Source organism: Oryza sativa, chromosome 3, assembly GCF_034140825.1.
Source record: "Oryza sativa Japonica Group chromosome 3, ASM3414082v1".
In the NCBI taxonomy this organism is placed as follows: domain Eukaryota; kingdom Viridiplantae; phylum Streptophyta; class Magnoliopsida; order Poales; family Poaceae; genus Oryza; species Oryza sativa.
Genome location: NC_089037.1, coordinates 29639155 through 29653371, shown reverse-complemented (window position 1 = coordinate 29653371; position 14217 = coordinate 29639155). Strand labels below are relative to the sequence as shown.

The 14217-nt window shown below is 42.6% G+C and overlaps 3 protein-coding genes across 3 annotated transcripts; all 3 read right to left on the bottom strand.

Annotated features, from left to right (window-relative positions):
- Positions 1 to 1896: 1896 nt before the first annotated feature.
- LOC4333891 (zinc finger protein VAR3, chloroplastic) lies at positions 1897 to 4548 on the bottom strand. Its single transcript, XM_015777393.3, has 6 exons — positions 4146 to 4548; positions 3769 to 3886; positions 3161 to 3468; positions 2954 to 3085; positions 2767 to 2865; positions 1897 to 2587 (listed from the first exon to the last, which is right to left on the bottom strand). The coding sequence occupies exons 1-6, from the start codon at positions 4520 to 4522 to the stop codon at positions 2050 to 2052; spliced, it is 1572 nt and encodes a 523-aa protein (XP_015632879.1). The 5' UTR covers positions 4523 to 4548; the 3' UTR covers positions 1897 to 2049.
- Positions 4549 to 6983: 2435 nt separating this feature from the next.
- Positions 6984 to 9199, bottom strand: LOC4333890 (uncharacterized). Its single transcript, XM_015774591.3, has 8 exons — positions 9036 to 9199; positions 8634 to 8913; positions 8349 to 8535; positions 8114 to 8184; positions 7937 to 8014; positions 7763 to 7850; positions 7607 to 7662; positions 6984 to 7483 (listed from the first exon to the last, which is right to left on the bottom strand). The coding sequence occupies exons 1-8, from the start codon at positions 9099 to 9101 to the stop codon at positions 7416 to 7418; spliced, it is 894 nt and encodes a 297-aa protein (XP_015630077.1). The 5' UTR covers positions 9102 to 9199; the 3' UTR covers positions 6984 to 7415.
- Positions 9200 to 10229: 1030 nt separating this feature from the next.
- On the bottom strand, positions 10230 to 12455 carry LOC107277785 (uncharacterized). Its single transcript, XM_015774146.3, has 5 exons — positions 11736 to 12455; positions 11502 to 11560; positions 11242 to 11367; positions 10942 to 11077; positions 10230 to 10636 (listed from the first exon to the last, which is right to left on the bottom strand). The coding sequence occupies exons 1-5, from the start codon at positions 12429 to 12431 to the stop codon at positions 10328 to 10330; spliced, it is 1326 nt and encodes a 441-aa protein (XP_015629632.2). The 5' UTR covers positions 12432 to 12455; the 3' UTR covers positions 10230 to 10327.
- Positions 12456 to 14217: the final 1762 nt, after the last annotated feature.

Below are 14217 nucleotides of genomic sequence, written 5' to 3'. Positions count from 1 at the left end.
TATGGACAGTTAGACACCATTCGTAATATATACTAGTTGATTCCCTGCGCGTTGCTGTGGGCTTATTGAGTTATTTCAAACCTGAAAAGTTAGTATGAACCAACTGCTTTTTATCACTATCAATGGTGTCAAAAGAGACTCGTACATTTATGTATTAAAGCCTTTTGGTTTATGCTAAGTACTAAATTCAAAATGACATATTAGTGTGAATTGGATTTCATGATAGTCCTGGAAAAGAACTACCACGGCAAACAACATACTGTAGATATAAAAAAAATGAAAAATGAATTATTTGAATATCATTGAGATAGAGCATGAACTGTTGCAAATGGAAATATGTATAACCTGCAATAGTGCAATTTCATCTTGAATATAATCTGTAAACAATTTCTGTTAACTGAATTAGCCGATTGAAATCCCCATCAGTGCATGGCATCGTTCGTGGTGTGTGTCCAGCAGAGGTTTGCAGGAATTCGGACAGACTTAACAGGGCCGGCTCACCAACTTGGTCCTTATTTCTGTGTCCAGCAAGGAAGAAGATCTAACGGTGCCTTGCATCTGACAATTGATTGATCAGACGGCTCTAAAATCCTGATGATGTGGCTTAACCTGGTGCTTTCTTTATAGGAGTTAATATTGTAGTGGGTACCAACTATATAGGAAGAAGGGATTGCACCAAAATCAAATCATGCCCATGGTCATTTTAATATGCCATAATCACTGCCCATAAAACAAAATATCTACATGGCCGTGGTAAGAGGAAGGGCTCTTGTATTTAAATTTATTAAGACAGGGGTAAGGCTTGAAGCCAGATCGACCATCACACACCTTGTAATAAGAGTCCTAGGCTTTTCTTAAAAAAAAAAAAGCTAAAATATGCAAGGTGAATCCAGATAATCTACAGTGCAAAAGCTTGATTCTGCAGCTCAATGGTTGGTAGCTCACACACACATAGCTGGCTAGCTACCACCAAATCGGAGTTAACCACTCGAGACATGCAACGGACCCATGGGATCTGAGTTGACAGTTGTTGGTGCTAATTGCTACTGCTACGAAAATATGTGATGTCTTTTTCCATTATTACCAACCATACATTGCCGTTGTGCGTCGCTGTCAGGTTGACAATGCAACCAAGCGCCTAAATGCATATTCCGGCAAAAATGGGTTAAAATTCCTAGGTCCATTTTGATGTCAAAAATGGGTTAAACATCTCCATTTCTTCCTCCTTATATTTACTTTTCAAAAGGCGTTTTGCGGCCTCCTTTGGAATAAAGGAATTTTGCGATATTTTTGCAAGAATTGAATAATGGGAATTTCAGAGGGAAGGAAGAAGGTTGGGGACCATGATCATGATAACTAGAAAATCAATGCACAAGAACCTCCTGAAACGTTAAGCATCATCTCCTTTTTTTTGGGCTCGAATCTCATACCAAACATGCAAGGACAGAAAAAGAAGACAATTCGATCCTTATAATACACTGATCTTTTCTTCTTCTTCTTCTTCTTCTTCTTCTTCATCTTCTTTTGGGGGGAGGGGAGAGGGGGAGGGGGCGATTCAATGATTTTATGAGCGTAGAAATTGCAGGTTATGTGTTGGTTGTGTCGGGTCTCCAGTTATTTGCAGGTTTGGTGATTGGTCATAATTGGGTGGATATGTTTGTTGAAATTCAATCACAACAAAATCGTGCAGGTGGAGTACTGGCACAAGAGAGAAATGCAACAAGAAACTACAAAACAAGCGTCTAGCTGTGTGATAAGAGGTTGGTCTCATGCTCTTCGACAGTACAAGAACTGTTAAAACTCGAAACTCGTTACAGGTTAATCATGTACATATAAGAACTCGACGTTGTTTAGTACTAAAGTGGATGGAACCAGCCACTACACGAATACAAAAACTTGTAAAATCATAGTATATTATTTGCCAAGACAGATCATAGCAGAAGTACAATACTGAAGTTCTTTGCGAGACATGATTTTTTCTTACTGAATGCCTACACTGTAAATATTACAGATGAAATTGTGCAGATACTAGCGTTTACAGAAATCTGGCTATGCCTTTTTCATGTTAATATTACTAGTACCACCAGAAAACCATGATGAAATGTCGTCGTCGTCGTCGTCACCAGATTCAATCTGCTCAATGCTTCTCGGAATACGAACGGGGCACGAAGGCCGATTACTTTCTTCTGATACTTCTGTTAGGAGCCCTTTGTTTCTCCTGGACATTTCGTCCTTCCATTTCTCCCTCTCAAGAGGATCTTGAGACATAGCAGTCCTACCCCCAATGATGGGAAAACTTTCAAGGAACTTGTAATCCTTCTTTATTGGGGGAATGTTTTTGTCACTGTGGTAGGCCCCTTCCTCCTCGGAGCTCCAGAAGTCTGAATCTTCGTCAGACAATGGAGCCTTATTTTGCAGAATTTGCCTCCTCGATTGGATGCCATCTTGGATAAATGAAATAGCAGAATGCTTATTATCATCTAAGTCACGTTGTGATTCAATACTGTCTTGGTTGTTCAATGATTTTGGTCTTTTCCAACCACATTTCAAACAGAATGCATTCCTCTTGAAGTTCAAATAATTACACCTGTCATGAATCAATCGTATAGTTATCTTGGAAAATTTTTTATAGTAAGCAGAAGATAATCATGACACTGAAAGACCAGACAAAGCCACTAACATCATTTTGTTGCCAAGTTCTCATATTGATACTAACTATTAAGAGAATGCAAATATGCAGTGATATGTAACAAAAATGCCACTCACGAGACACACTCCCATTCCCCTGGATTGAGTTGACGGTTTGTTGGTTTCTCATGGCACTGAAGGCATCTTGTATTCTTTGCAAAATTCAAAAAGTTGCACCTGAAAATATAAGATCAGTACAGGTGCAAAAAGAAGACTATTCCAACTCCGAGTCAATCTTATAAACTAGAGATTTGTGAAACCTCACCTTTTGCATATCCAATCACCCTTTTTGAGAGGAAGATGCTCTTGGTTCTCATGGAGCAGCTGATACCTCTCTTCAAATTCTCCATTGCAGCGTAAACATTTTATATTCTTTGCAAAGTTCAAGAAGTTGCATCTGACAATAACATATGACATTATAAAGCGTGGCATTATCACAAAATGTATATGTGATTAAAAGGCTCCAACATACTTGGGACAATTCCAATCACCCTGCTTCATAGGAATAGAAGATTGTCCTTTTGGCATACGGTGTGTGGGCTTTTCAGTGCTGGAACCAGGACCCATGGAATCGAACCCAACAATCTCATTAAGTAGGCTCTTAATGGATTCTTTAACGGTTTTGTTTAGACATGCTCTGTTCTCCACATTGCCAGTAACTGTGTCAAGCCCATAAGTCAAAAGGATGCGCATAACATCCACAGTTCTTCCAATTTCCTCCTTCCGAGCCTTTACATATGCCCTCTCGCATCCACCCCTTAAATTGCATTGGCTGCAGACCTGTCAGCATAAGCTGATGCTGGAGAAATGCTATATAACATATAGATTTATAAGCAGCATTAAAATACTAATTTTGTCATCAAACTATTGTAAGCATGCAGAAGTTTCTTCTCTCCATTTGTGATCCTAATTATAATGTTGCAATTTTTTTCATAACCCAATGGTTTGAAGATTTTATTCAGAAATACTGCTACTAGGCAATTTTCTATTCACAAACATTGGTAACTGACAATTTCAAAATAAAAGTAATAGAGAAAAATACAGTACATGAAAATAAATAATTGTGTATTTATTAGTTACCTCTCCTTCATCAAGGCCTACATGAGCACGTAATCGCTTCCCAGAATTAACAACCTTCCTGTCAATGCTGGGGCACCCATACCGGAGAGCAACCTGGATATCCCATCTTGATAGATGCCTGCAACAAAAGGGTTTCAGCTCTATATGCAAGGCACATGAATATCATACGCCATTTAGACCACCTCGAGTGCATCAGGCTACCTGACCAAGAAAATGCAACTATATTGACGGGGCATTTCCACAAACACCTCGCGTGCGTGCAGCTAAACCATAGCCCTATCAATGACAATCGCATACTCAAGTGACACCGGCGCACCGCAACATCCAGAGCAAAGAAGCACACACATTGGCGACTCCTACGAGCTGAAGCATCTCACCTGATAAGCTCCGGCCGCTCTCGCCCAAACCGGAGGCAGGCGGTGCGGATAACGTTGGAATCCTTGGACGGCGAGCCAGCCGCGCCGCCGGCGAACACGGAGGCGTCGAGGTGGCCCCTCTGAAGGAGGAGCTCCATCAGCGCCACCCACTCCGGCCACGGGTGCGCGATATCCACGGCCACCGGCGAGCGCGCGCGCTCGCCACCTTTTGGCTCCTCTCTTGTTTCCGGTGACGGTGGCTGTCGGCCGGGCTCACGGCCATCAAACTCTGAGCGAAGGAAGGCGAGCCTCGGGTCCGGCGGGGCCGGCGGGCGGAGGTGGGAGAACCGCCGGAGCGCCGCCGCGGCGGCGGCGGCGGGGCCGACGCGGTGGCGCATCGCTTGAAACTTGCGCAAAAGCAAGCAGCCGTAAAGCCGTGGACTTGCTGGAAATGGAAAATTCCAACCGGTTCCAGGACCCGGCCCGGTTGAGAAAACTGGCCCAACCGGGCCCAGTTCAGTACAAATAGTTTGGGCCGACAATAGATTTTATCATTGGGCTTTTTGGCACCAATTTTGCTATATATTTTGCGACAAATTTCGAGAATACTTGTCCTCGGGCGATCGGGCGGGGGGAGCAAAAATCGGGCGCTCCCCCCACCCCCGCCCCCGCAGGCAGTGATGTCGTTGGGCCCCACCACAATACCTGCCCCCACCTGCAACAAATCAACCACATATTTTGGAAATCCTCTATTAAGGGAATTTGATTTTTTTTTTGTTCCACAAAAAATGTTTCACCGAGTGTACTCACAATGTTTTACTATGTATAGATCTAATGTTGTAGTGAACTGAAATCTTTCATTGCAACAAAAAAAACCCACATATTTTGGAAACCCCCTATTAAGGGAATTCGTTTTATTTTTTGTTCCACCGAAAAATGTTTCACCTAGTGTAGTTATAATGTTTTACTATGTATGGATTAAATGTTGCAGTGAACTGAAACAATCTTTCGCTATTTGCTGAAACATTGTTTTCATATAAGGTGAAACAACACTCAATTTAAACGAGTGAAATATTTTCGATCTACTTAGTGAAACAATTCCGATATACCAGGTGTAACATCGTGCAACATTTAAAAATAATTCAATAATAAGCTAAAAAAAATTTCGTCGGAATATATCCATGTGTGGTCTTGTTTTTAAGATTTAATTGCAACAAATTTAATGGTGCAATCAGATAATGATTTGGATAAGTAATTTAAGAGATAAATCAGTTTAAAGAAGTTTGCATGACATCATCGCCCGATTTTTCTCCAAATGATCGGGCACCTGAGCCGTAGAGGTTCCCAACAAATTTTCTCTTAAAAATTTGACAGATGTAATTACAGTACAATCATAGTGTAATTACACTGTTATCAGGGTTATGGATACCACATACCTAATAGTAGTTGACTAAATCTCAGCAGGACCCACCACTTACCATGTCATATACGGAAACAACCTGCGAATATAGGAGGAGTTCCGGATAAGGAAAGACAACCAGAGTTCTATATGGAAACGACAAAGACTACTCGGATTGTATCCATACTGGTTTCCCTAGTTCTACTTGGATAAGGGGACATAAATACAAGGCCCCTTAGGAGGAGAGGGGGACATCGACGACACACCCACCACAATCTACGGGACAACAGAGGCCACAACATACAAACTAACATACGCCAAGACAAGACGCTGGATATCGACTTTAGAGATAAGCACGGCTAGTCCCCTACGGTGTCTCCGGATACTGTTAGGAGAGACATAGCGTTATCTCTGATCTCGCCGAGCACGAACTCGAGGAGGAAGACTACCCTGTTGTCGACTACGAGTCAGAGCTTCAGACCGCCATGTCGACAAACACTTATATAAGCTACCCCAAATATTGTACCGGTGTGATTATGGTGAATAAGAGCAATATCGGCTTCGGCCAACAGAATGTAGGGTTATTACCTGACCATTCAAGGGCCCGAACCTGTATAAAAATCCCTGTCTCTATCTTTTACCTCAGTCTCGCGTATATCCTAGTACCAACGATCCCCATACTATGCAAATACCGGAATCGCGACATCAAACGTCGACAACTATAACTTGCATATAATTACACACTTTCAAGAATCTCCCCGTAACATGTTTTTTGGGTAAAATGAAGGTCGTGGGAACAAATCCTCTCACATATGTGTGCTGTGATTTTTTTTCTTCTTCATCAGAACAAATCTTATAATAGATCTAATGATTCAAAATTACATGGAACTTATATACAAGTTACTGTGTTATATACAAGTTATAGTGTAATTACACTATGATTGTACTATAATTACATCTGTCAAATTTTTAGGAGAAAATTTGTTGACAAATGTATAGGTGATCCCTTTTGGCACAACTTCAACTCCAGGTTTTTCTTGAGCTGGGAATTTCTAGTTACAGACATTGTTGAAGTTGGAGATGGGTGCAGGTTAAGATTGTTAGTAACACATTGTGTATTTATTTCGGACTGAAATAAGAGAATTTTGTAGTTTAAGCCACTTTAGTTTAGTTTATAAACCCTATTTTCTATAAGGACGACTTGTGCTTGTATTTTTTATTGCACACGACTTTCCCTGTGTAGAAATATCAAGAAGTTGGAGACATCAGACGTGCTAAAACAAGGCCTAAGTTTTCATTTGGATAAAGGCAGATTTTTTTTTCTTGTTATGCAAGTGCAAGGTAGGCCACCTAATATTTGTGAGAACAGCAAAAAATCCGTGCACTGAAACGGTTTTGAAACTGCCATAACGTAAGTAGCATTTGCGAAGTTATTGTAGCTTGTTTGTCACAATTCACAATTAGAGATTCAAATGGTCTCTCAGAAAAAACCCTACTTATCCAAATGGCATGCCACCAAGGCACCAATGTTTAACAAAATTATCGTTTGGTACAAATGACATTAAGCCATGAAATTAGCAAGTAGCAGACACAGTTATGGTCATGACTCATCAACCACTGATTGAAAAGGCAATACATGTTCCCTTGCTTGGATCTTCAGAAGAACAGTCAATAGCCCAGCTGCCCCCAAACACAAGCAGCATATGGAAACATCGGCTACAAAAGGTTCTAGTACTAGATTCACAATCTTGAGCACAATAGTGGTACTCATTTCTACACTAGTTTTTCTCCTAAAGTGCGTCATACCTACTGTCAACAAAACAAAAGGGGCCCTTCCACCTTCCAGTGCGCTAGGCAAACATCATCGTCGTCTCTGAACGACATAGAAGACCTCAGAATGCTCGGCACTTCAGCTTGTCCATGAGAAGGTGCGCAACAGACTCGTAACCTTGCTCCCGCGCTGTTGTTAAGGGATCCAAAAATAGATAGGATTTAGGACCATCAAGAACAACATGTATCATGGTAGAATTAGCATTGACAGTATGGATAAGCCTCATATATCAAGTTGTGGACGCAGAATTACCGTCGTATATGGCAATTCCAGTTGGTGATAACTTCCTCTTCTTCAAGCAGATGGAGCTGCATAGTTTTTATGAAAAATCGAGCAAGTGAGCATAGTCATACATTCCTTCAGTTTGATATTGGGATGAAATATCAAAGCTTTGTAAGAATCATATACCTGTTACATATCCAGAATTTCTTGGTACCCTTCTCCTCAATACAGTGAGGGCACATCCAGTTCTTGTTCTTCCTGACCTCATCCATGTCTGATACCACATCTCAAAATCAGAAGCTTTACCAACACAATAAGCTGACCAACAACAATGGCATTTCTTGACAGCATGAAGCTTACCTTCCCCATACCTCACTTTCAGGCAAGCACGGCACAGTATTCCATAAGAAGAATGGCAAGAGGAGCAATCCGTCTTCCCTGTCAAAGATTGACACAGAAAAGGAGTTGACTATTGCAATCAAGCTGCACATAATAATTGACACCAAAAAATTGACCTTTTTACTGCTTCTTTTTTACCTATGCAAGGCTGGTTCAGGTCTCCTTCCCCGCAGCGCTTGCAGCCCTCCTCGCCGCACAATTTCTTCTGCCTAAGATCACACGAGAAGAGACTTTCTCAACAAATCATACGAAAACTATGAAGAAATTTTCTCAACAAGTCACAGTATGAAAACTATGGTACCTAGCATTCTTGATTAAGAACAAGATGAGGAGCACTAATCGGTCGTAAATGTTGACAGTGGGGAGAATCTACCTGCAGAAATGGCAGCAAATCCCAAGAACAGGGTCGTACACGGCGCCCCTCCCCTTGCTGTCACACCTCCGCTCCTGCAGGATCCGCACCCTCTCCTTGTCGATCACCACCATCGCCTTCTTCTCTTCTTGCTCCTCCTCCTCCTCCTCCTCCTCTGCTTCCTCCGCGGCAAACTTACTCAAAGATCCTAAGAGAGAGAGAGCACAAGAATTTGTTCCCATCTCAGGCAGCCAGATGCCATGGAGATTCAGCATTTCAGCGAACGCGGCAGCGAGAGGGACCAACCTTTCAGAGGCAGCGCCTTGTGCTCCGTCGTCTGCCCGTTAAGCCGGGCGGAACGGCGGGGACCCGACGCGGATCCGGCCGGCGCCGCGGCGGCGATGGCGACCAATCGGCCGGAGCGGCGGAGCGGGGTGAGGACACGCGGCGGCTTGGGGTTCCTCCTCGGGGTTGTGCCGCCGATCCCGGCGCGGCGGCTGGCTGCTGCCGAGGCGGACGCGGAGGCGGAGGCGATGGCACTGAACTCCCCGGCGCAGCGGCGCAGGCCGAGCATCTCCATCCGTGCCTGCGGGGACTCGCCCAAGAATCAGCGCGGCGGGCGAGCCATTGCCATCGCGTCCGCGCGCGAGAGATTCCTCATCCAGAGAGGAAACCCGAAAGTTGATGATCGAGGAGAAGGATGCTTACCAGGTTCTCGGAGATGCGGGCGTCGCGGACGCTCTCGTAGTCGGACTTGCCGCCGAGACTCCCCATGGCGGTGGCGGCGCTCTTCGGTTCGGTGGCGGGGCGGCTTCCGGAGATTTTGCTGCGGTTGTCGTGGTGGCTTCGCGTGGCTGGTTAGTTTGAATGCTACTACGATATAGAGTAACGGCTAGTTTTTGTGTCTGTGTGTTCACCGGCGAAATGTGGTCACCGGCCGTGTCATGGTGATAAGTGATGACAAATTTTTCAGCTGCTCTTCAGTTTATTAATCCCTCGTTATAATTCGTTTTAACTTTCATCAAAGTTAAACTACTTTAAATTTAATTAAGTTTGTAGATAAATATTGTAATATTTACGACATCAAATTAGTTTCTTTAAATCAATAATTGAATATATTTTTATAATATATTTGTCTTGAGTTAAAAATATTACATTTTTTTCTACAAAACTAATCAAACTTGGAACTGTTTGATTTTAACCAAAGTCAAAATGACTTATAATCTGAAACAGGGAGAGTAAACACAATCAAATTTTAAATTCTAACTTGAAAGTTGTTTTTAATATTTGTTTTCATCATAATTTATTTTTCAATATTGGATTTCAAGTCATTAAGAACACATATATAAAATATGAATTCATATAATTAAATTTTAGTTAGAAATAAGTGTCACAATATTACAATTATTTGTGGGCGAAACGATGAATAATGTTGTCTTTATTCTTTTTTTTCAATATGATGTTTTTCTTTTACCCATTTTACCCCATACAAGCTTGATAGAAATTAGAAATATATATAGTGATAAGGTAACTGAATAATTTTTGTGAAGAGAAAAATTACTACTAGTACCCATATGGTGGATCAATACTATGGAGTACTACTTAGGCTGCGTTCGATCTCTTTGTTTTTGAGAGAGATTTTTGACACACGTAAAACGAAAAATCCCATTAGCACGTGATTAATTAAGATTAATAACTATTTGAATCTTTTAAATAACTTCTATATAGAATTTTTTTAAAAAAACATATCATTTAACAGTTTGAAAAACAACGAGGAAGTTAAAGTTTCAAGTTGAGAAATAGGAGTATAACTTAGCCTTACTAGTATCTGGGACAATAGTACACTGGTACGGATGGATTATTGGAGCCTCTGTATATTAACATTCAATCGAGTTGATCGTGAGGTCGAATTGGAATAAAATTTAACCATCTTCTAGTTCATTTACACTCTAATTTCAATATAGTTCATTTACACTCTAAAATTTCTATGCAACAATCTTTTATTTACAGCAAGGCAAACAACCTGCCCGGTTACACATGTTTGTCCTACCATCACCGTCTTCTTCATGGTCACTCAGAAATATCTCCACGAGCTCATCCCACTCGCTCCTCGTCGACGACGATTCGCTGCGCAATGATGATGTCGTCGAAGTTCTAGGGCTACTGAACGGTGACGAGGAGGAGAGGGTGTCGTCTTCTTGTGGATTCCCTGCACTGAGCTTTTGGTGGTCTGCGAGTGATTCCGTTTCTTTCACTCTGAGCATCTTTTGCTGGGATGGGGGTAGTGTCAATTCTTCTTGCTCCATTAACTGATTGGCAACCAGAACATGCAGGACAGCAAACGAAAGAAAAGAAAAAAAGGAACATGCGAAGAAATTAAACATCAGGTAAAATGATTAATGAAATCATGTTGCTAAGGATGAACAACAACTTGGTAAAGAAAGCCATGCAACATGTTGGTTATACCACTTTTTCTCCTACTCTATACAATGAAACGGGTATTGTCTTGTGCCGATTCGTAAAAAGGGAAGAAAGAATAATTGATCGGTTACAAAGAGGGATAATTTTTTTTTACTATTGACAGGCAGGCATGTGCAAAGACGAAATTACTCACATCCAAAGCCTTTTGAGCCTCCTTTTCGATCCAAATAATCCCGTGGTCAGAAGTGGCGTTGCATGACAACACCACATGCTCAAATCTGCCCTCTGCTGGCACTGCCGTTCTGACCTGCGGCGGAAGTCTCCCACATCTGCATAGCAGCCAATGTGGATACAATGCCAATTAAAATCAAGTGTAAATATAACAGCTAATCTTCGGAAGCTTCTAACTAATGTCTAATGCCATACTAGCACACAAGGATTTTGTTTTTTTAATTTTAAAAAAGTTTTAATTTTTGGAATTTTGGCCCTTAACCTGCAGTTCTCCCTCTCCACGATATGAAAGACTCTTCCTGGAGCGTAGAGTTTAGATGCATCCTTAAGCTTCTCTTCTGACACAAACGTGTCTCTCATGCAAATGAAACACAGCAGGCACGGCAAACTGCAATGCAAGAAACAGAAAAAATGGTGAATCACTTGTTCTAAAAAAATTGGTGAATCAACAGCTGGAACAACCAGTAATCAACGCCGTTGGAACACATGGATAACAAGAGTATTTTTAGCTGTTTTAATTACCAGAAAATTGATCCGAAGATGTGTTGCAGAGGCGCTGGAGTTCTTGGCAAGAAATCGTCCTGCATCCAAATTCAAGAATTGAGTGTGCGATTCGAATTCCAAAATCATTGCAACGAAATGAATCGAGGTCGGATTCCGTTCTTATTGCAGAATGTTCGATAAACAATGCTAGAAATGGACGCGATATCAGCTAAGGGGAAAGAGGCAACAATGTTGTTGGGAGGCTAGGCTTGCCTGTAGCACGACGGAGTGGACGACGTCGGCGTACTCGACGGCGAGACCGAGCGACATGCACCGCGGCGGCGCCATCGCGTAGCACCTCACGTCGCCGCGGCGGAGGCCGAGCCGCTCCAGCCAGCACCTCACCGCCACGACGGCCGCGAGCGCGGCGACCCCGGCGCCGAGCGAGTGGCCGACGAACACGAGCCTGCACCCCGCCGGCCCGGCCTCCGCCACCATCCGCCGGATCGCGGGGCCCTCCCGGTCGAGCAGCCACACGGCGGCGCGGAGGAGCCCGCGGTGCGCGTGCCCGCCCGCGAACGGCTCGGGCCCGCCGGCGTCGAGGAGCACGCGGTAGTCCTCGAGCCGCGCGAGTCCCAGCCCGCGCACGGCGAGCACGACCTCCCCGCGCGCGCGGTCGTGGGAGAGGCGGTACGGCGGGCACAGCCGCGACGGCGCCGGCGTCGGCGCCTGCTCCGCCTCGTCGTGCCCCTGCTGCCAGGCCGCGAGCGCGGAGCGGCACGCGCGCGGGACGGGCGCGAAGGAGGAGGGCGAGGCCGCGGGCCAGGACGCGCTGTCGTCGGCGCCGGACAGGGAGAGGCGGCGGAGCGCCCAGCGCGCGCAGGCGAGGGAGAGCGCGCACTCGGCGGCGCAGGAGAGGGCCATGGGCGCGCGCGCGGCGTGGCGTGGCGAGGTGTTCGACGAAGGCATTTCTTGGTGGCCAAGGAGATGATCAGATGAAGGCGTTGGCTTTCTGGAAGGGAAGATGATTTCAACACGCGGGAAGAGGGACAAGCCGACGGCAAGTTGAGGAATTCAAAAACTCTCGACTTCTGGAAGGGAGAAATCAAGGTTTGACATTTGACATTCGTTGAATTTTTATCGTCATTTTGAAAGTAAAATCGCACGACTATACGGTTTTGTTCCTCAGGCTTAAAGATCAAAAAATTTATCAATATTTTTGTCGAAAATTAAAACAAGATGGAACAGTCGTATACGTGTGTATCAAATACTCCCACTACAGTTATGAGGCTCGAGATGCAAACATATGTTGGGCGAACGTTTCTATTAAAATTAGGCCTTTAGATTCACAATTTTTTCTTCAAACTTTCAACTTTTCCATCACATCAAAACCAAATGTTTGGATACATGCATGGAGCATTAAATGTGGAAAAAAAACCAATTACATAATTTACATGTAAATCACGAGACAAATCTTCTGAGCCTAATTACGACATGATTTGACAATGTGATGCTACAGTAAAAATTTACTAATGACGGTTTAATTAAGCTTAATAAATTCATCTCGCGGTTTACAGACAGAATCTGTAATTTGTTTTGTTATTAATCTACGTTTAATACTTTAAATGTGTGTCTGTATACTTAAAAAAGCCTTAGGCAGATGAGTCTATTCACCTTCGCTGACCTCGCCCTTAGATCACTAGTTCAGTTTCATAGAAAGTAGTTCAGTTTTTATTCATTATACATCCTCCGTTCAAAAATAGGTTTAGTTTGTAGACGTGACTATCTCGAAGGATAGTTAAATGTAAACTGCATTCATGTTTTCTTAGGTCATGTTTGGTCATGGAGTAATCTATTAATCCCTCCATTTTAGTCACTTTTAATCCTTAAGAATCTAAATAGGGATGACTAAAAGGGATTAAAGGTGTATATTGGAACTAAAATCTATTAGACCCTCTTAGAGGTATTTATAAGGACTAAAATGATAACCACTCTCTTTTTTCTCCCTCGGTCTACGTGCTTTTAGTCCTTTTTACTGAAGTTCCTAGATCAAAACAGTAAGGGACAAGTTTAATATCCAGGGACTAAATGATCTAAACATGGCCTTACTTATGGGCTTCATTATTGGCCATCGGGCAACCAAATCCACAGAGCTTGGCTAAGGCCCTGTTTAGTTTACAAAGAAAAACTTTTCACCCTATCATATCGAATTTTGGACACATATATGGAGTATTAAATATAGAAAAAATAATAATTACACAGATTGCGTGTAAATTGCGAGACGAATTTTTTAAGCCTAACTGCGCCATAATTTAGCAATGTGGTGCTACAGTAAACATTTACTAGTGGCGGATTAATTAGGCTTAATAAATTCGTCTTGCAGTTTACAGACGGAATCTGTAATTTGTTTTGTTATTATACTATGTTTAATACTTTAAATATGTGTTCGTATATATGATATGACACTTAAAAACTTTTCACCTTGAAATAAACATGGCCTAACCAAACTATCCATGCAGAATCTAGCATATCTAGAATCTAGTATAACCTCTGATATTATGGAAGGGAATAAATTTCATTATGCTCAACTCTTGACAGAATTGAGTTGGTAAATATCAAAGAAAAAAAATCAAGTCCTAATTGTTTTCTCAAGCTTATCAAAGACCAATTTTGTTCCAAGAAGATAGCAATTGCATCAATGCACATGTTATAGATCATTTTTACAGAGAAATGGCAAAGATTTTAGAGTGATTTA